The sequence below is a fragment of the Cibotium barometz genome, chromosome 7 (genome assembly GCF_041138505.1).
Source record: "Cibotium barometz isolate CiBa-2024 chromosome 7, ASM4113850v1, whole genome shotgun sequence".
NCBI lineage: Eukaryota > Viridiplantae > Streptophyta > Polypodiopsida > Cyatheales > Cibotiaceae > Cibotium > Cibotium barometz.
The window spans coordinates 26,409,398-26,431,990 of record NC_141052.1 but is presented as its reverse complement, the minus strand read 5'-3'; the positions used below and the strand labels follow the sequence as shown (position 1 = coordinate 26,431,990).

Here is a 22,593-nt window from a genome sequence, read left to right as displayed (position 1 = left end):
TACAAATGGGTAGTGGATCTAGTTACAATGCCTTTGGGAATTTGGCAGATGCGGTACATAGCACTTGCAAGAGAAGATTTGACAAATCAGGTAGAAGGGCGTGCTCTTAGAACAAAGAGTACGGAAACAGTATGCAAATTTCTCTTGGAAGATGTGATCTGCCGATATGGTTGTGTTGGGAAAATAACAGCTGATAGGGGTGAGCTAGATGTTGAAGAAGCAAGGGAATTCTTCTCTAGAATTGGTATCAAACTGTCTCTAACATGTGCTTACAATCCTGAAGGCAATGGGAAAAGTGAGCGAGGACATCCTCCAATCATTAAAGCTTTGGCTAAGGCATGCAGAGAAAGGATGAGAGAGTGGCCAAAGTTGCTACCATATGCCTTGTGGGCTGACCGTACAACTCATAGCTCAGTGACAGGATACATGCCTGCAGAATTAATGTATGGTCAGAAGCCAGTGATGCCAGTTGAAGAAGTAATTCTAACTTGGAATGTACTGCCCTGGGTGGAAGGATTAAGCAGAGATGACCTCCTTGCATTGAGAATAAGACAGTTGGAGAGGAGGCCTGAAGATGTAGAGCTTGCTAAAGCTCGCCTGAAAGATGCAAGGCTGAAAAATAAAAAAAGATTTGATAGTAGACACAGACTCCGGCCAAAACCTATTGAAGAAGGTGATTGGGTTCTAATGTATGATAGTAGCCTTGACAACCAATTCACTGTTCAAAGAAAATTTGCAAAAAGATGGTTTGGCCCTTACATTGTCAGGCATGTGCATGGAAATGCCACATATACTCTGTGTGAGCTTGATGGAACAGAAGTAAAGAATCTTGTGGCTGGCAAAAGAGTCAAGATATTTAAAAGAAGGCATGATGGTGATCCTTTTGATTCACAAGAGATTCAGGATGAGAAGCTTGACAGTGGAAGTATGGATATGGTTGAAGAGGAAGAGGATGATCTTCCTGGAACTGCAGAAGATGAAGACGACATCCAGTTATATGTGGACCTTGATGATGATTTGGCACATACCAGAGGATGTGCAGGTTTAGAGGGGGTGGATGTCGTGCCATGGCACGTCTATGATGTGAAACCGTGCATGTGAGGCCGTCAAATACACATCCAGATGTATGGGGATAAGTGCCATGACGAATCATTATATGATGCTTGAGTATATATGTTCATACTGTAGATAAGGTTCAATAAGATGAGCTGAGGCTGAGCCAGGTTTTGAAGCCTTTGACAGTGTGGTGTGAATTGTGGAGGATTTTTTTTATGCTTATGGAGAATTTTGGAGCTAGCAGATATATTGTGCCTTGATAGGACTGGATTTTGCTTGTGACATTAGCACTGAGACAGAGAACTTAATGGTGCATATTGGTCGGGATCTTGATCGTATGCTTTAAATGGCAAAATCATATGCACAATAAGGATGCTAAATGGAGCTAAGGCGTGAGAAAAACCTTTAGAAAGGTTATGGTATAAAGGTGAAAAAGAGTTGATTATATATATATATATATATATATATATATATATATATATATATATATATAGGGTCAACACTCCATAACAATGGAAGAAAGGGAAACAATAGGTGCATTGAGGATTTTAACCTTAATGCTAAGGTTATGTTTTATAACCTTAGTGCTAAGGTTAACAAAGCATTGGGGAATTTCTGGAAAGAGCGCAGCTTTTAATGGTATATACAGCTGGCAAAAGCTGGCGGGTATGGGCACCGAAATCGCCGCGGGAAAGAGAAAAAACGCCGGAGCTTCACGGCGGGAACCAGATGGAAAAAAGTATTCTGCAGCGTTGGAGGAACAGCGTCCATCCAACCAGAGTTTAAAAAATTCAAGAGAGTGCTTCTGTTTATGTCGTGTAGGAGTTAGAATTATAGAGGATAATGAGAGCTACCCAATGATAAAGCTTCCATCAAATGTTTGTAATTTGCCTTCAGTGGTCTGCAGCGATCCGCCGTCAGAGAAATAAAGAAGAAAAACGATGAAAATCCCATCTATCCTTACTTGCAGTTAAGTGGGATTTATTTTTACTTTGAATGTATAAACCAATAAATGGGAAAAATCGCTTGTTTAGTATACCTTTGAAGGATTTGAGAAAAGGGAAGATCTTGTGACTTGGAGTATTGTGGAAATTAAGGTTCCGAAAGGTGGTTTACTTCCTACTCGATCGGATTTTTTTTTGAAATTCAAGCCATGGAATTTTCTAAATCTCATGAGCATGATAAAGCTATGCAAAATGCTATATTTTACTTGTGAAATGTTAGTATATTAAGGCAGGTTTTCAGGTGATAAAGTACATCCCGAAATAAAGGATTTGAGGGCACTGGATGTAATGGATGTAACTGGCCACATGTATATTGGAATAATTGGAAATCTTTGTTATGCCCACATGTGAATGGTTCAAAGGATTTCATGAAATTCCGTGCAATTATCTGGAGGAATTCAAGGTTGTATTGAGGGAAGAGGACACATGTATTTGTCATTGGAAATAGTGATGTTCAATACTCCTTGGGAAATCTTGTATGTGAGTTTCCTTGTTAGGTTCGACACCAACTCTCACAGCTAGAAGTTTCGTACTTTCCTGGCTACTCCGCACACTTCACGACACCGTGCACTACAAAAAAAATGTGCGCAACACCGACACAATCCCTTTGTAGAACATTCAATAGACAACATCGTTGTAACTAGATTGTTGAACTAAGGCTATAATCTGCAATTTCAAACATGCAAGATCAATGATCATATAGGAAAGTAATAGCAACTCGAAACTACTATGAATAGTCACTTCCACAAGTCATCAATACTCAGCTATGACAAATCTTGATTGCGATTGAAGTAACAACCTTGACGAAATTCCTTCATTGATGGTTTTTGTTTGATATCTAAGGTGGTCACGGACAATCTATCCAAGAGTAACTGGCGCTATCCCTGAATCTAATGTAAGAGGAATCACGATGTCAATCTTGATAATCATGCGGGTTGCGAAATGCACATCACTATCCACTGTCATGCTTTGCATTCACCATGTAGGCTATAATCACAAGGATCAACAAGAAATAATGCCTGCACCCACCCCCCCCCCCCCCCCGGTTTCTCTCGTACTACACAGGCACATAATAAGTATCAAAAGATACAACACAACCCACGTCACATGCTGAAATATGCAAGTTTGGTCATCTGCAAGTCTAGCTATGACATCGAACTCATCGTCCACGTGAAGAAATTCAGCTCGGAACTGAGCCTCGAATTCAGTCTCTTGTAATCTGCTTATCCCTCACTTCCCTCCAACCAGTTATGGCCTTCCCCTTGAGGAAACCTTGCACTATCTGTATCTTCCCATTATTTGGGAAAGGGTGGAATTCCTAGTGATCAACTCCTGGGCCTGCTCCCTTTTGGCACCCGCTTAAAGCTCGAGTGTGAAAGAAGGGCCTTCGAACTAGGTATCGCGGAAGAAGATGGGTTCAAAACCACCTGTGGCAAGTTAACTAGGTGCTCTGTTAAGCATCTCCTCCTGAAGTTTCGGTATGTCAGTCTCAAGGTATGCTTTTCTACCACTCCCATCGCCTTGGTCGGCAGAAACTTATTAGACGTATAGTCGGGTGTCTGGGAAAGCCAAGTCTTTGTCCAAGTGCCAGGCAAATGTGTTGTTCCATGTGTGAAAAAAACCTAAAGTAAGCAATGTGCATTTTTGAGGCTATGGAGCTGTGGACAGCCCATGGGCACCGAAGGGTGAAGGACCTAAGAAAGGCCAATGGGTATTCAAGGGTAGCCAATGGAGGGCGCACATCTGAGGAGAGGCAAGGACACGTGGATGTGTGCACATGGACACACCTTTTCCAGCTTTGCACTTCCATGAACCAACCCTAGCCAAGATCAGGGCCTATATAAAGGGCTAGTATAGCTAGTCTGAGGCAAGATAGATCATCTGGCCGTAGCGATCTACTTGAGGAGCATCACTCTCAGCCAAAAGGCAAACAAAGGGGAGAAAGGCTCCATTTCAAGGAGGCCAGCTAAAGGGTGACGATCTGGAGCAAAAGAGCACCCATCTGCACCCTAAAACGCAACCAAAGCAGAGTAGAATGCACTTCAGGCCGGCTCTTAGGGGGCTAACGCACTTTAGAAGGGCAGCCAGATCAGCTCATAACTGGGCAGCCTGTTGGGACAGCAAACGCACCTCAAGGAGCGGCCCAAACCAGCCCATATCAGGTGAGATCAGTTCATTGCATGTTGAACAATTTCAGGTCTTGTACAGTGCATTCACTTGCAATATAATCAAGCAAATACACCGACCAGTGGTGGGTGAACCACATGGTTAGTGGGGCCTACTCCGGACCCTGAGGATTAGGGCAGCACTCTGTAATTACTTCAGTCAAGGCTTATAAATGTTATCCCATAAGTTACAGCTATTTATATGTTGACTAAGGCTATATAAGCGGGTGAGCCTATTATGTGGATGACCATATTGTTTTGTATCCTATTGGTGTGCTTGGATGGTGGGAGGCCTGTGCCTAGGCCTGGACATGGTCCACCGAAGCCTTATCCCAAGGGGCCGGGGGTGGTCTATGGATTTAGACCGATGGCTGGGAGGTGAGCTAGCTTGCACCCCTTCTATTTGGTACTAATCTTGTTGCTTGTGTTTAGGGAAATATTGGGGGATCTTATAGTTGGTATCAGAGCGAACCTAAACACGGACGCGGAAAAGCAAGGTTTGCATGTCTCACGCATGATCACAAGCATGTCAAGAATCCCAAGTATTTTCCTTATGGTATTTGCTAGGGTTTGATCTAAATTGAAAAGGTATGATGCTTTTGGCGGTTTTGTCACGCATGCTTGAAACGTGTAGTTCTGGAGGGTAGGCGGGTGAGAGAAGGTGTGTAAGAGAGCGTGTATGCGGGAGAGAAGTGTGCAACAGTCTAGTCGCATGTGGGAATCTTAAATGCAGAAGCCAATGGGCCAGGTGTGTGGGGTGTGGATAGCCGAGAGAGGGATAGGGGCTGTATGAGTCACTTATGGATTGTATGCAAGAGAATGCATACATCTATCTGCGTGCTACAGTAGTATGGACTAGCATGCGGAAAGGCTTAACAACCCTGAGCTCGACGAGGGTACACACACATGCACCAAGTGGCCAAGTGGCCAGCATCCAGTACCGCACAGCAGCAAGTAGAGCCAGTATACGCTACGAACATGGCCTCACTGCAATGCACAGAGGAGAGGGCTGCGCATAGGAAAAAGCACATGCGGGCTAAAATATAGAAAAAACATCAAAACCCCATGTTTTATAAAAAAAACAATTTATTTTAATAAACTATTGGAAAAAGCGTGCATGACTAAAAGGAGAGAGGGGTTGCTTTTTATGGGTACACACTGGACTTAACCAACAAAAAAGCTTCCACCACTTTGTTTGGGGGGGAAAAAAGCATACACAGCCTTTCTGGACTCTAAACTTTTCCACCACTCCGACATACACACCAGGGCAGATTTCAGCCTATAGTTTTCCCTTTCCACCAACTTTTTGCCAGCAGGCGGACATACACGCTTTCTTGAGATTTGCAGGATGGTGTTTCTCCTTACATGTCGTCTATCCTCATGGAAAACTTGATATCACCAGAGGGAGCATTGGGACAATCATTACATCTTTTAAAGAGGGTTACATTGGCCTTTTGCGGGACTTGTACATGACTCAACCTAACTGACCTAGATGGTACCTGGCAACAAGTCCCTGGACTAGGCTCACAACATGCTATTGGCCCATTGAACAAGGTGTCGTAATTGTACTGTCTAAGCAGAATGTTCACATGGCACCCTAGTACAGTGTGACAATATTGTGGCATCCATTTAAAGTCATTTGCTGTTACATTGAGAAAATGGTCCTCATATAAGCTCATCCTTTAGGGGCTGTATCCAATGTCCATGTCCTGAGCCAACATTTGGTAGATTTGATGACTCTCTTCAATTTCTGCGATGGTATTGCATGGGGCTGACTAGGGCATGATAAAGGTGGCAATGCATCTATGGATAGGCCTGCCATATTTACAACTTTCCACCACCTGTGATACTAAGTGCATGGATGAGGTCAAGGCCGGCTGATTGGAGCCGTTTTTGTCTCTTGTTGAGTCCTCATGATGTCGTACCCTCTCTATGTATGCAACAAGGCATCCAGATGTAGCTGATGGGCTTCAAACTCTGCTAGAATGATGTGTCCACCATCCATAGCGAATGAGAGTGTTTAGTTTTCCATGACCATAATGCTCATTGCAACCTGCAATGTTTATGCAAAGATTGAAAAAGGAAGTCAAGCTGACTGACTAAATAAGGTGGGTCCCTTGTCTTCTTGTTTTTGCATTCTCTTTTGATATTATTAGTTTTGTTTGCTACCACTCATTGTTCACTTTTGGAGCTTCGATATATTCAAGCCATGTGAGCTAAATGAAGTACCTCCTTTATTTTGCTTAATCTTGATTGAAACATACTTTTATAAATGCGACCATTTCAAGTAGAGAAGTGTAGCAATTTTGTGTGTTCAAAGGAGTAGTATCATTGTATGAGTTGGCTTCAACATATGATATAACTTTTTGCAGATACCTACAGATTTGCACCCAGTGACAAAAAAGTCTGCTCTTGAGACGGTTCTTACGGTATATTCTTCGATCTTTCACCTTTGCGAAAGTTTCTTGTACTTGTACTCAAAGTTTTGTGTCTTTTGGTTAACAATTATTTCAAACACCAATAGTGTCCATCTTTTTTACGTGCATGGGTTCTTTATGTACATGTTTGAAATTTCTTTTCAAGTTAAGAGGTTTTTCCGTTGCCTTTTTTTTCCGTGTGGAACAAAAGAACTGTTTGTATTTTTAGAATATTGAAAGAAACAAAAACAAGCTTGTAGATATTTAGTTTTGGTCATCACAATCTACTTAGTATTTCCTTTTTGCAAGTATTGTGAAACTTGGTGTTACCTGACTTGTACCAAGAAGCGTTTCTCTGCGAAGAAGTTAAAATTCCATTCAAGTGTCTTGTATTGGAATCTGTTACTAGTACTTGTTATGTACCCATGTCATGATAGGCATTGGCATATTTTTTTTGGGCTAAGGTCAAAGCATGGGACTTGTGATTATAAGTGGTCTAAAGCGACCTTTAATGAAACGTCCACCTGAGCTCGCTGTTTCGTCTCTGCTCGCCATTTCGTCAATTCTGCTCACCATTTCTTCTCTGCTCGCCAGTTCGTCTTTTCTGCTCACCGTTTCTTCTCTTTTGAGGGTTGTCGCTTTTTTCTTGCTGGTCTTTTGCGCTTTGGTTTGTTCCTGCTGTGCTGTGCACCTTCTGTTCCAGTTTTGCTGATGGCGATTGCCTGTCCTTGCAGTGGGTTCCTTCCTCTTCTTTCTCTCGTCCTCTTTTCCTGTTGGGCGTCTTCTTCTCCTGCTGGCTGTTGCCCTTGTTCTTAGGCGACTTTGCTCCTTCTCTTCCTTTAGTCTTGTGTGTGTGTCTGTGAGGGTGTGCACGCTTTTTCTTGCTCTGTTTTTGACATGGATTCTCAGCCTTATGTAGTCTACTCCCTTCGTGGGGATAAGGTTCCGGAGGAAAGGGACCCCAAGAGATTCAAAGAATTGGTAACTGTCAACTATGATAATCCTCATGCATAGTATGTATTTGATTGGGTCTTCCGGGGTGATGCCCTAAGACAGTAGCGAAACCACAAAAGCGTTTCTCTGTTTGAGTCTCAGAATGAGCTTGCTCGCTTCTGACCACGGCTCGAAAAACAAAAAAGTACGTATTTGATGTATTGCATAAGGATTTTGAAGAAATTCAGATGCCTGGGATAAGCCTAAACCCACTTTGAAATACAAAATTTCTGTCCAGACTATATTGCCGAGAGTTAAGAAATCCTCAGAATGCGTAGTCATTATGTTTTCTCTTGGGAAAATGCCATCTGCAAATGATGTTTCTCTGTGGGTTAAGAACTTGCTTGGTGGATGCTATGTTGATGGGTTTATTATGCTGCATGTGGCTTTTGTGAAGTGTTACTCTAAGAACCACTCTACAAGCAACAATTGTTAGAAAAATCGCCTCTGTTTAATGGCTGTCAGATGGTGCATGTGCTTCCGTGGACACCAATGAAGGACTATTAGACGCTCTTAAAGCATCAATGCCCATTATGGGTTGAGGTGGTTGATTTCCCGCCGGTAGATTTCTCTGATGCATTGCCAAGATTGGCTCGAATGTTGGGCATTGTCATCTATCCCCCGCGTCTACGTCTATTGGGTAACATAAATAGATTTTGTATTCTGTGGGATACAGATAAACCCACCCCACCATCCATTGCAGTGGAGGTTGATGATGTCTATATGGGCGAAAAATATTATGAACTGAAATGGGGAGTATTTGAAGGGGCATGCTACACATGTCATATGTTTGGACATTTTGAGGCCTACCAACTGATTCTATTCCTCCGACTCCAATTGTGGAAACATCAATAAAGCAAGCAAAACCTACTCTAGCTAAAACAACGAATACATTGTGTCCTCCTAACATAGGAGTGCAAATAAGAACAAGAGCATGGCAGCCAACACATATGCTTGCTAGAAGTGAATAGATTGTCAAAAATGCTGCAAACAAGGATAAGAATGTGATAGATTTAGATGGTTGGGAGACCTCACCCCTATGGTGCTGACCAAGGTCCTAAGTTATATACCAGCATTAAGCAACCTTTTTGTACCATATGAAATACAAGAAAACCTGACACCAACTATCTCTCTCTTCTTCTCTCTCCTTTGTGTTAATCATGTATATGTAGGCATATCATCACTTGTAGCAGTGCTACGTGGGAACATGGCTTAACCAAGGGCATTTTTTCCCATGTGGTATTCCCCCTTGAATATCAAGTCTGAAAGGACACTCTATCCATGTAACTTTTGTACTTGTATATCATATGGATGCGACTCACATGCAAGGGTTGACGTGCATTAGTGCCACACACTTTGGGTCTTGCTCTCGATACACTCAGGAGACTTGGATTACACCCAGCCAGCCTTTACTGCCAAAGATGCTATACTACAGAGATCAGTTTATGCGTATCTCAGTAGATGGATTCATTCAGCGACCCGGATATATGGATGTGTACATGCCTCACAGTGCCCAAGTGGCGATTGGCCAGCTCAGAGTGTCATCACACCAGCTTGAGATTGAGGCAGGTAGGGCAGCACGGATCCCCAAAGCAGAGAGGATATGCAGACTATGCCAGGAGGAGGTTGAGTGTGAGGAGCATTATGTATGCAGATGCAAGGCATATAGTGACATTAGAGAGAGATACACCACCATCTTCAGTGGACATCCCTCACTCCGCTAGATCATGAAATCCGCAGACCAGCGCAGATTTGGCCAGTTCTTGCTAGAGACAGCGCCACAGAGAGGCACTACTACGGACTCATACCACAGGGAGAGGTGGGCGACAGCTCCAGCCATAGTTGTTACGAGGCGCGCCTCTAATAGTTCGAGGCGTACAAGGCGTTCGAGGTGTACGACTGCCTGATTGAGGTGTCCACCAAACTTTATTTTATTTTTTATTTTTTATGTTGGTGTGAGTCTTTAGACGGGGGCTTTAAGGGCCCAAGGCAGCCCCTCTCACACACACTCTCTCTCCAAGGCCTTTGACACAGTGCCCAAAGCTAGACTGATGCGCAGGCTGCAAGACTTGGGGGTTCCATGTGAGCTCATTTGGGGTATTATGGCACTTTATGAGATAGTAGTTGGGCAGGTGCGGACTTCAGAGGGTCTCTCCCAGCCAGTACACTCCACTATAGGGGTGAAACAGGGCTGCCCGCTCTCTCCGACTCTATTTGGACTATACATTGATGAGATCTCTGATTATATTGGGACACGAGGGGACAGAGGAGCCCAGTTGGTTGGCACTTGGATACCTCTGCTCTTATATGCTGATGATATTGTGCTTATAGCAGACTCACCAGAGGGTATGCAGAGGCACTTGGATACTTTATATGCTTATGCATAGGACAATGGGCTCTCAGTTAACCTTGGTAAGACCAAGGTTATGGTGTTTAACACTACAGCTCAGTGGGTCTGGAGATCAGCGCCTATTTTCACATATGGGCAGGAGACAGTGGAGTATGTTGACTCATACACATATCTTGGAGTGGTGTTCACTGGGCCCACATTTTCCATGAGGGGGGCAGCAGAGGCCCAATTGACTAGAGGATATGCAGCACTAGGAGGTCTAGAGAGGATGTGCTCACAGGTACAGTTTCAGGAGCCACGCACTAAGTTGTGGCTTTTTGACACGTTGGTCACATCGGCTATTCTTTATGGAGTACAGATATGGGGGCCTACCTAGATGGTCACAGTCAATCAAGACGCACATACGATGGATGGAGATCGATGGAGAGACCACTTGTGTCCATGATCTCCAGGATGATTCGGGCTAAGGCATTGGTACCCCATGAGATTATCAGAGCCGAGATGGGAGCACCATCGATCGTAGTCGAGGCTCTTGCCAAATGAGTGTCCTTCATTCATAGCACTTGGGAGCTTCCCCGACACCGGTATGCACGACTTGCTTTAGAGTCCTCTCATCAGCTAGCCATGGAGGGAGACACTCCATGTTGCTATGCGTAGATAGCATCCTGGTTTGAGCTCCAGGGGTTCAGTTTAGACAGACTTCCACCCTTCCAGTACTCTCTTGAGGCACCCTCTCTCATCTTGACACATTCTGAGATTAGTAGAGTCATCAGACAGGACCTCATTCAGTTGGACACTAGGAGGACATGGCTAGAGCCCTCACAGGAGTTGGGGACGAAGATGGCTTTTTATAGAGACCATCTTCTCTGCACCACTGAGGATGGCTTTATACTTAGACTGAGCTACATGGATATCCATCTGTCTCATGGATTGAGGTGCGCCATTGGGCAGATCCGCACCTCTTCACATCAGTTAGAGATAGAGACAGGCAGATTTAGAGGCATACCTCCAGGGGACAGGATTTGTCAGATTTGTTGGATAGAGCCAGAGACGGAGGAGCACTACATCTGTCGTTGCACAGCATATTATGAGATTCGAGGGCGCTACCATTGCCTTTTCAGAGAGGGATTTGGACCACTGGCTAGAGTCATGGACTATTGTGATCAGCGATGCTTGGGTTTTTATCTCCTCGAGATCCGCAGGCTAAGAGAGTCCATTATCAGGAGCAGACGCCCGACTGGCAGGGAGTCCACACACAGACAGATTACTGACTTCTTTAGAGGGACTACTCGGGAGGACACACAGCCGACAGCCCAGCAGTGGGCACCCCGTGGGACTCTAGTTGAGAGAGCTATCCAGTTGGGCAGATCCAGACGCTCGAGGGTTCGCGGATCCTCACATCAGAGATGGTGCCTACACCGGAGGATTCAGAGCATCATTACAAGGCATCGGGCTTGTCCAACCAGGCCTCTCACTATGGCAGATATCCAGGCCATCTGGCAGAGACCCATGCTAGAGCTCCTAGGATGATTACCACTCCAGCCATATACTGTTGTACTCACTGTCACTTTTGTACTCCCCCATATTCATGTATTCATGTATCCATGTACTCATGTACCCCATTTTCACTAGTAGCATTAGCTTCCCACTCTCCCTAGTTGCTCCTTCCGGATGCTCCCTACTGATGTATTGTAGGGCTAGATACTTACCTTCAGTTCTTTCTTTTCTTTTCGAGACAGTGTATCAGATGTCACGTGGTTGTAACTTTGGTCTCATAGGTCACTTTGGCCTTTTGAAGACGTTAATATAACATTTCATTTCATTTCTCCCTCATTCTCTCCCTCCCTCCCTTAAGCCTTTCTCAAGACCCAAAGTTCAAAGTTCAAACTTCAAACTTCAAACACACTAGGATGATGATGTTTTTTATACCCACTTTTGGAGCTCTCTCTATACTCTACCGGTTCATTTCATTTTACTTTGTACCCTTGAATCTTGATGATGTATCCAGATGATGAGGATGGACTATTTTGGTCTCATAGGTTGTTTTGGCCTTTGACAGACGTTTAATACAGCTTTCTTTCTTTCACACACACTCTCTCTACCTCTCTCATACACACCCTCTCTCTCCCTCCCTCGAGGCTCATACATACACACTCAAGTTTCACAGACATAGGCCGGCTTTGGCCTCTCGTAGACGTCAATATATCTTTCTTTCTTTCTTTCTTTCTCTCTCTGCGCCCTCGCCTCAGTGACACCCCTTTTGTAGATGCTTGGCGAGCTGGGAAGGACTTGACGAGAGAGAGGCCTCTCCTCCTCAAGTTCAAAGATACGGAGTCCTGTTTGGCTTTCTTGAAGAAGAGGGCCACCCTCCGAACCACCAAAATATACCTTGGAGATGACCTCACCCCCCTACAGGTGGAACACATGAAAGCCGGGATGGTTTAGGTTATGGAAGCCTGCAAGGTAGGAAAATGGGCCTTTTATTGTGATGACCAAGTCATCATCCCTAATAAACGCTCCACATGATGGTGCAGGGCCTATGAGACCATAGATGCATTGAGGATGGGAGTATAGAATTGCAATGGAACTCTATGGCTAGACACATGAGGCTTCACAGAGACTTACGTAGATAGGGATATTATCTTCTACATAGTAATGCATCAAAGTCCTGAGAGAGGGCTACCAAAAGTGGAGGGTTATACATGGGAATCAGCTTTCAGAGGACACACGCACCATGGGGGGGGGTGGGGGGGTGTGCGTTTCTCGGGAGGAGTGGCATGCTTGTTTCGCCCTCATTTGAGAGGCATGCTCACAATGGTTAGACATGATGAGGAGGCTCGTTTTATGTGGATGCGATTAGCCAGTCCTGGGTTGAGAGTGATGCATATTGCAGTGTGCTACTTTCCACCAGAGAAATCAGAATATGCATGTAGGTTGATAGAGAAGGGGGAGACTCCCTATACGCCATTATTTGCAGACATTGCAGAGTTCTCCCAACAAGGAGAGGTCCTCCTATTAGGAGACTTTAATGCATGAACAAAAGGGGAACAAGTGCAGACATATGACTTCCAGGGAGATGCCATTATGTTGTCAGAAATTGACTTGGTTGAGATGGGCCTCCAGAGGGCCAACCAGGATATGGGGAATGCAACATCATATGGTAGACACTTCTTGGAGATGGGGGCTATGCATGAGCTGGTTATATATAATGGGTTGTCCACCGCAGTCGGATAGCCTTACATCTTTTCCGCATGGGGGAGGCACTTGGTACGGTGGATTACCTCATGGGATCTCCTGCTCTTATACCACACATCTCAGACTTCACCATCCCTCCTCCCCCCATACTAGCTGACCACGCATTACTTTCTTTCACGATCTCATGCCCCAGCTTACCGCCCACACCCACACCCCCTGTCACCACCCTCACCCGGATTCATTACCATTAGATCTTGACCACGTCTATGAGGACCACCTCTCCCGCCACATTTCAGCTCTCAACTTATCCCTACCTATCTACCATCACATCCCAACTTTCCTCCATCATCCATGACTCTGCCCACGCCAGCTTCCCCTACACCACATGCTCCACAACAAGTTTGCCAGTGGGATCCCAGCCCCAGAATGGATGGTATGATGAAGAGTGCAAAACCACCAGGCTTCGCCTCTTACGCGAGAGGGAACATGGACTGATTTCAGCACATAAGATGCAACGCATCTTGCGTACATTTCACGCGTGACGAGAACGAGAGTTATACTAGCTCTTTTTGAGCGAGGACAACTGAGAAGCTTGGCGCATTCTGGAAGAAAAAAGAGCACCCTCACCTATCACAGATCCTAGCCCTTGGGAAGCCTATGCACGATAGGTGTATGATGTGCCAAACGAGCCTATACCACAAATGTCACACATCCCTAGGCCTACATCATCTTATCTCTTTGATTCCCCCAATGTCACCAAGGCTCTTATAAAGCTGCATAATGGGAGAGCAAAAGATCATGAGGATCTACTTGCAGAACATTTTGCCCACGGGCACCACGTATTGGCTGCCATTCTTGCTAGTCTTTTTAATAGAGCACTCTGTGAAGGCTTCCCACCCACCTGGACTACCAATACCATTGTTCCCATCCACAAAGCAGAAGATCCCACATACCCAAGTAACTACAAGACTATCATGATTGGTCACACAATGGCCAAAATCTATGGGGCAGTACTACAGGACATGATGAGCTCTATGGGAGAGAGGATGGGAAACAGAGCATCAGGCCATGCAGGCTTCAGGAGAAACTTCTCCACGTTGGACCATATCTTTACTTTACGGGCTATCATAAAGGAGGCGAGGTCCTCAAAGAGACATGTGTATTGTTGCATTGTGGATTTCCACAAACTTACAAAGCCTTTGACTCCGTCCCTCGATCTCGCCTGATAGGACGCTTGCAGGACCTCTAATTCTCACATGAGATGATATGGGGTGTGATGGCACTATATGAGGCAGTACTTGGCCGAGTACGTGCACACCCGGTGGGACCTTGGGAGATATATGTAGCACTATTGGGGTTAAGCAGGGCTGCCCACTCTCACCTACACTCTTTGGCCTATACATTGCAGTAGCTATCTCGGTTGCCTCTCATGGGGACTTGTCTGCCATGCGTGATTTTTATCATACGGATGTTGATTTTGCCACTATTTGGGCTGATTTGATGGCTAGTCATGCACATGCCTCATATGTGATCAAAGAGGGTTATCTCATGTAAGATAATGGCCTATGTGTGGTGTCTGACATGATGCAAAAGGTTTTGGACGAGTGCCATGTTCCTCTATATGCTGGTCATAGAAGCATAATGCCTACTACACACATGACGAAGCGGTATTTGTTTTGGCCAGGTATGCGGAAGGACATAGAGGCACATGTACGTGCATGTATTACCTGTCAAAAGGTGAAATTTGATAGGCAAAAGGCGCCAAGTTTGCTTCAACCATTGCCTATTTCCACGCAGCCATGGGAAAGTATTACAATGGATTTCATTATGGACTTGCCACGGACCCAACAGAGTAAAATGATGCAATTTGGACAATTGTGGACAGGTTTAGCAAGCAAGCTCACTTCTTGCCGGTCAAAAAGACCATTCAAGCTGAGCATATGGTTAAAATATATCTTGCATAAGTGTTCAAGCATCATGGAATGCCGAAGTCCATTTTGGGAGATAGAGATCCCAGGACTACAAGTCTCTTTTGGCGTGCCTTATTTGATAACATGGTCACCAAATTGGACTTCTCATCAGCTTATCACCCTCAAACAGATGGGCAAAGTGAGGCTGCAAATTCAGCCATGTTGGATCTCTTGAAATGTTATGTGGCGGATCATAAGTCTTCTTGGGAGAAGTACTTACCGCTTCTGAAATTTGCATACAACAACACGGTGCATGCATCTACGGGAAAGGCTCCGTTTGAGATTACCCATCCTTAGCACAAAGGATGAGATATTTGCAGCTGATGAGTATGCCAGAGACTTGAATATTGCTTTTGCTCAGGTGCGGACAACCATTGTAAGGTCACAAGACAAGCATAAAAAGACTGTCGACAAGTATAGAAGGCAATTGGATGTTAAAGAGAATGATTGGGTATTACTGAAATTTGAGAAAGCAAGACTTTGCAAAGATGCATGGCAAATAGGGTGCATATCCTAAGCTTGTAACCAAGTACTATGGGTCTTTTTGAGTGATCGAGAAGATCAATGAAGTGGCTTTCAGATTGGCATTACCTAGTCATTGGCACATACACAATGCTTTTCATGTGAGTCTCCTTATCAAGTTTGTAGGGCCGGAGCCCAGTGAAACGGTCATTGAGGATCCATCAAAAGTGGATGAGCTTGAGGAGATCTTGCAGCCAGAGCAGATTGTGTATCACAAGGAACGCAAGCTTGCTCCAGGCAAAGTTGTCAGTCATTACTTTGTGAAGTTTAATAACTATCTTCCCAGTGATGCTAAATGGGTAGATGAAGAGTTCTTCAAAGATTGCCCGCATGTGCTTCAGACATATTTGGATGCTTTTCAGTTGCAGACAATTGTTTAGAAGCTGGGGGGATTTCACCATTTGGCCACCCAATTGGTCCACCCGTGCTTTCTCATCATGTATGTACATTGGACTCGTGTCCATGGGAGTTGTATATGCCAGGATTGATGCCACTCGTGATACTGTGGACTTGGCTTTCCGTTGGGACTTGTACCTTTGTGTACATGTCCGGAAATGCCTGGTGGATTGGTGTTCCATTGGGTCTGGTACTTCGTGTACTTGCCTGGAGCATGTCTATTTTGGTATAGTCTCATGAACGGGGATTGTCCATACCAATATTGCATTGCATAGCATCTTTATGTGCTTGCTTGCGATTGAAATTGTATGCTATTTTCATGCTTGCTTGCGATTGAAATTGTATGCTATTTTCATGCTTGCTTGACCAATGTGTAGTTTCGGGTAAGGGGACGCTCGCCTGTGAACTGTGTGTGTGAAACTGTCTGTTGACATGGTTATGTGGCATGTGACAGGTGGTAAGTATTGTTCATAAACCTAGCCTTAGGAGTTAACACTAATTTATAAGTGAGTGTGTACACACTTCATTAAGTTTTGGGTGACCAAAACTCACTTATAAATTATGACCAACCCTGTGTTCACACGCACTGATGTCCTGAGGTGGACAAAACCCAATGTCCACTACCCAGACCTTATCCCCTTTGTAGAAAGGGAGTAACCAGCCATGTGTCCTCTCTAGCTTGCTCCACAAAGCATTTGCCTGCCACCTAGAGTGGACAACTCACCATCTCACTCCTCCTCCCTCTAGAGGTAGGCGCCTTCATGAGGGCATTTGGGCTGTATTTTCTGCACTTTTCTCCTTCCCAACTCCATATCCAAGCTTCCAAGAGTGTTTCCGGGTGCTAATCACTCTGCTACACACTCCCAATGACTGAAAGTCAGCAAAACAGCTCTCTTTATTGCTGTAATTTCTGGTCTTTTTGCTAAAAACCCTAATTTCAGCCCTCCTTTCCCAAGGGGAAGCCTTCCTAGGGTTTCCTTTATCCTCTTGAAGAATTTTGTCGCGAAGAAATGCGACAAATCGAAGATCTCATCACTCCAAGGACTTCCTTTGCGAAGACTTTTGTTTTCATCAACTCTATTTGCAATTGGTAAGCTTTTATGCTTAATATGGAAGCAAGTAGCAGGAGGGAGGAACCGGATTACAAGATCACATACCCTGTGTAGTGTTCTCTTGTCCTACGTGCTCTCTTACAGATTGTTGCTACCATGTGTTGGTGGAACAATAGAGAGCAGATGGTAGGGAACATGGACACTTGAGAGGGTAGTGTGAGTTGCAAGTCTACATCGACAACCACTTGTTTGCAATACTGTATTTAAATGCATTGGTATGGAAATCGAAATCTGGTCAGAAATGCCCATGACACTATGTACTTGATTCTCCCAAGATGAATATACTTTCTTTGAGAGAGGGGTTGGCCGTTCCGGCTCATTGTGTGTCTCTTGTCAATTCAGCAAATTGCTTCTTGTATTGAGTATGTGTCTATCAAATCTTAGTGTATTTAAGTGTATTGATTAGCATTGTGTTCAACCAAGCTACAGTAAATGCATGATTTGGCATGCAGAGACAACATTCACATGTCTCTTAATCACTCCCCCCCACACAAAGCATACCGATTCGACTCGCATGTAGTTTTGTGTTGCCACTTTCCATTGCTTGGTTGATTTGTTTTCGCCTTTCCACATGTTCATGATCACTATTCTATATGTATCTAATGATTCTCGTTTTTTTTTTTTCATGATCTACTTACCTCATTGAGCTATTGTCTACCATAACACTTATACGGTGTCATAGACTCTTTGATTGTTTTGCTGGCATTTAATATAGCTACTACTAATTTGCCTCTGCTCTGCTCGCTACTTCGCCTCTGCCCGCCAGTTCGCCTGTGTAAGCCATTTCGCCTCTGCCGCCCCTTTCCACAGTTCGCCTCTGCCCGCCTCTGCTCTGCTCGCTACTTCGCCTCTGCCCGCCTCTGCTCTGCTCGCTACTTCGCCTCTGCCCGCCAGTTCGCCTGTGTAAGCCATTTCGCCTCTGCCGCCCCTTTCCACAGTTCGCCTCTGCCCGCCTCTGCTCTGCTCGCTACTTCGCCTCTGCCCGCCAGTTCACCTTGCTCAGCCATTTCGCCTCTGCCCGCCTCTGCTCTGCTCGCTACTTCGCCTCTGCCCGCCTCTGCTCTGCTCGCTACTTCGCCTCTGCCCGCTAGTTCGCCTCTGCCGCCCCTTTCCACAGTTCGCCTCTGCCCGCCTCTGCTCTGCTCGCTACTTCGCCTCTGCCCGCCAGTTCACCTTGCTCAGCCATTTCGCCTCTGGCGGCTCCCCTTTCCCCACCCACCCTTGCTCAGGCCCCCAAGGCAGCAACATAACTCTCTCTCTCTCTCTCTCCTCCCTGCCTGTGGGAAGGACTGCAGAGTGATCTGGAGGAATGGCCCCGAGTCTCCAAGAGAAACTCGAGGCCCTCGAGATGGCAATGAAGGCACTAATCAAGGAGAACAAGAAGACAGCCGATTCCAACCTCAATGAGGTGGAAAACAAACTACATCGGCACATCATAGCTCTCGAAGCACGGGTCACAAACCTCGAACAAGAGAACACAGCACTCAAGGAGGAGGTGAGTGCATTGAAAGTGGAAATGGTAGCCATCAAGAATGCTGAGAAGGAAGAAGGGGAGATCAATGACAACACTCTCACGGCCATCAAAGAAGAGATCTCCAAGGAGATCACAAAGGACATGGAGGGAAAGCTCGAAGCCAAGCAATCAGGATGGGTCGAGGTGGTGAAGAAGAACATCCGAAAAGAAGTGAGGGAGGAGACTCAAAGGGAAGAACACCAAATCATTCACACCACCATTGAGGAGGAGAAGATGAGGCATGCTCGCCGCCTCAACATTCGAGTCACAGGTAAAGCCGAGACACCCGACTCCACCCCCGAGAAAGATGGACAGCTTCTATGCATGAAGCTCGGCTACACGGAAGAGCACCCTCTCCCCTTCACCAAAGCGTGGAGAGCCGGGAAAGACTCAACACGCAAGCGAGCCCTCATCCTGCAGTTTGCAGGAGAGACGGAGAGGGTCACCTTCATGAGGAAGAGGGTCGTACTACGGGGTTTAGAGGGAGCTCCTATTTTCTTGGATGATGATCTCACGAGGATGCAGCTTGAGCATAGGAGAACTTGCATGCCACGAGTCTTACACGCGAGGAGAGAAGGCAAGAAGGCCTTCTATCGAGATGGTCGGGTCATCATTGATGGCCGGCCCATGGATTAGCGGTTTGGGGTCTATGGGACACAGACCAGGCCACTGACAGAGATACACATGGCAGTATGGAACTGTAATGGTTCACTATGGGTGCAGCCTGGACGACTGGAGCATGTTATGGTGGGGAGAGACATCATACTTCTGACAGAGACACATCAGAGCCCAGAGAGAGGGCTACCTCGAGTAGAGGGATTCCAGTGGGAGTCAGCATACAGGAGGACCACACGCCAGGGTACCTCGAGAGGGTCGGGGGGAGTAGCAGTTCTATTCAGACGGGAGCTACAGGGGAGACTGAGAGTGGTAGCATAGGATCCAGAGGCCAGATACATGTGGATCAGCTTACAGCTCTCACAGGACAGGGTTATATACATAGCTTTATGTTACTTTTCTCCATCAGGATCCTCCTATGTCATTACAGAGGACATGCCACAAGAGGAGGAGACAGGAGCCTCGCCATACACTTGTCTGTCAGAGGAGATTATGCATTATTCTACACTAGGGGAAGTATTTCTTACGGGCGACTTCAATGCCCACACACGGAGCAGACATTGTGAGGTGTATGACTATGATGACATGGAGATCCTCCACCCTGTGGATCCAGAGGAGATAGGGGCTAGTCGGGCTTCAGAGGACACTGGACCAGATAGAGGACATTATGGGGACCACTTACTAGAGTTGGGAGCCAGGCATCGTCTCGTTATTTATAACGGGATGCTACAGTGGCCGGGATCAGGAGGGCTAACATGCTTTCCACATGGGGGTCATACACGGACCGGAGACACGGTGGTGGACTACATTATGGGGTCTTTGGAGGCATCACAGCTTGTCACCTCATTCTCCATTCCACCTCGTCCTATTGGGGCAGATCATACATACTTGGCATTTTCACTAGCCGGATCACCAGTATCACCAGCCCCCCACATACCGACGCCACACACTACCATCTACTTCACACATGACATGGCAGACATATACACTGGCAGAGTAGAGGATGGGCTCCTACTCATGGATCCCCTGGCACCTATGGATACCATTACAGCCCAGCTCGCATCACTCCTACACACGGCTGCATTACAGAGCTTCCCACATCGTGTACACTCAGGAGAGCCTGCGAGACCTGGGACTATGCCCCAGAACAGATGGTATGATGACGAGTGCAGAGCCCTATACTCACGGCTGCGCATACAGAGAGCCTTGGGAGCCATCACAGAGCAGGAGTCGAGGAGAGAGATGAGGAGACTTACTCGCCGCAAAAGGCGGGCCTTCGCAGAGATATAGGAGCTAGAGATCTTTCATTTCTTCATGAGTAGAGATAGCCCTGTCTCATGGCGGCACTTTAGAGAGCCCCGGACCCCGACACCTATTGCAGACCCACAGACATGGCACACATATGCAGAGGGACTATACCAGGCCCCACAGCAGCCACCTATACCTCAGCCACAGGAGCCTCGACCTACCACAGCTAGCTTCTTTACCCACTCGATGGTACAGGAAGCTATCCGCCGCCTACAGCATGGACGGGCCGCCGACCATATGGGCCTGCAGGGTGAGCATATCATATATGCAGTAGATTCTTTAGCTCCTTTTCTTGCACACCTGTTTAACAGGGCACTAGCAGAGGGTTTGCCTGCAGAGTGGACGATGCATACCATTGTGCCGATTCACAAAACAGGGGATATGCTCGATCCGAGCAACTACAGGACGGTTATGGTTGGCCACGTGCTGGCCAAACTGTATGGTGCAGTGCTGGAGCAGGAGCTTAGCTTATATGCTGAGCGAGCAGGTTTACGCTCATTAGGGCAGGCAGGCTTCAGGAGAGCTTTCTCTACCACCGACCATGTATTCACTTTGAGATGTATGATTGATCAGGCCAGAGTGAGGAAGAGAAAGCTCTATTGCTGCTTCGTGGATTTCCGCAAGGCATTTGACACAGTACCACGAGAGAGGCTCTTTCAGCGCCTGCAGTCTCTTGGCATACCAGCAGATATGACATGGGGCATCTATGCATTATATGAGCAGGTTTTTGGGCGAGTCAGATGTCCAGGAGGTATGTCCGAGACTATTGCTAGCACCATTGGTGTGAAGCAGGGATGCCCACTTTCCCCCACGCTATTTGGGTTATACATTGATGAGGTGGCTGACTTCATTACACGGGGAGGCGGAGATGGAGTTGATTTAGCAGGTACCTCAGTACATATTATGCTCTATGCTGATGATATTGTATTAGTGTCTGAGTCTCCAGGTGGTCTACAGCAGCATTTACATGCACTCCATGATTTTTGCGCACAGAGGGGTCTTACTGTGAACCTTGGGAAAACCAAGGTTATGGTCTTTCATACATCGAGACAGAGCAGGAGTCAGCTGACATTTACTCTCGCAGGATGCCAGGTGGAGGTGGTGACATCATACGTGTACCTAGGGGTTACCTTCTCTGCAGCAGCCACACGCTTCACCATGGGTTCAGCAGCCAGAGCTAGATTGACACGGGGATATGCAGCATTGGCTATGCTAGAGAGACAATGCCACCAGTCGCATTTTCAGGAGCCCCGGACGAAGGGGTGGCTATTTGACACATTAGTCACACCGGCATTGATGTATGGAGCAGCGGTATGGGCGCCAGGCCTTGCTACCCATTGGTGGACACAGATAGAGAGACCACAGGCCCTCATGATGGCACGCATGATACGCAGCAAACCGTCAGTACCTCATGACATTATCCGAGCAGAGTTTGCTGCGCCTCCTATGATGGTAGAGGCCATATTTCAGACTATATGCCTGCTAGACAGATTCAGAGAGATGCCACAGGACAGATTGTCATACAGAGCTTTTGAGGCATCTAGACAGCTGGCTGAGGCAGGAGACAGAGGATCATGGTATGCACAAGTCACACATTGGTTCTCACAGCATGGCCTAGACATGGATCATCTACCACCATTCCAGTATGATAGGGATGCACCACATATCCGTCTCTCTCATAGTGAGAGGAACAGAGTATTGAGACAGGATCTATGGCAGCTCTATACACGAGAGACATGGATATCGCCTACACAGCCTCTTCCACCGAAGATGCTATACTACAGAGATCACTTCATGAGTATCACTGATGATGGATTTATAGAGAGGCCTAGATACATGGAGGGCTTTTTATCACACGGCTCCCGAGTGGCTATTGGTCAACTCAGAGTTTCATCACACCGATTGGAGATTGAGACTGGCAGAGCAGCACGGATCCCCCGAGAGGAGAGGGTATGCAGATTGTGCAGAGAGGAGGTG

General features: G+C 46.2%; 1 protein-coding gene across 2 annotated transcripts in view; it reads left to right on the top strand.

The window, feature by feature from the left end:
• The window catches only part of LOC147636837 (DNA gyrase subunit B, chloroplastic/mitochondrial-like), a 148,903-nt gene that overhangs the window by 56,062 nt on the left and 70,248 nt on the right, over positions 1 to 22,593 (top strand). For both annotated transcript variants that reach the window (XM_086800394.1, XM_086800393.1), the window contains exon 5: positions 6,598 to 6,654. In XM_086800394.1, coding sequence (XP_086656520.1) covers positions 6,598 to 6,654 — 57 coding nt within the window. The remainder of the gene's footprint in view (positions 1 to 6,597; positions 6,655 to 22,593) is intronic.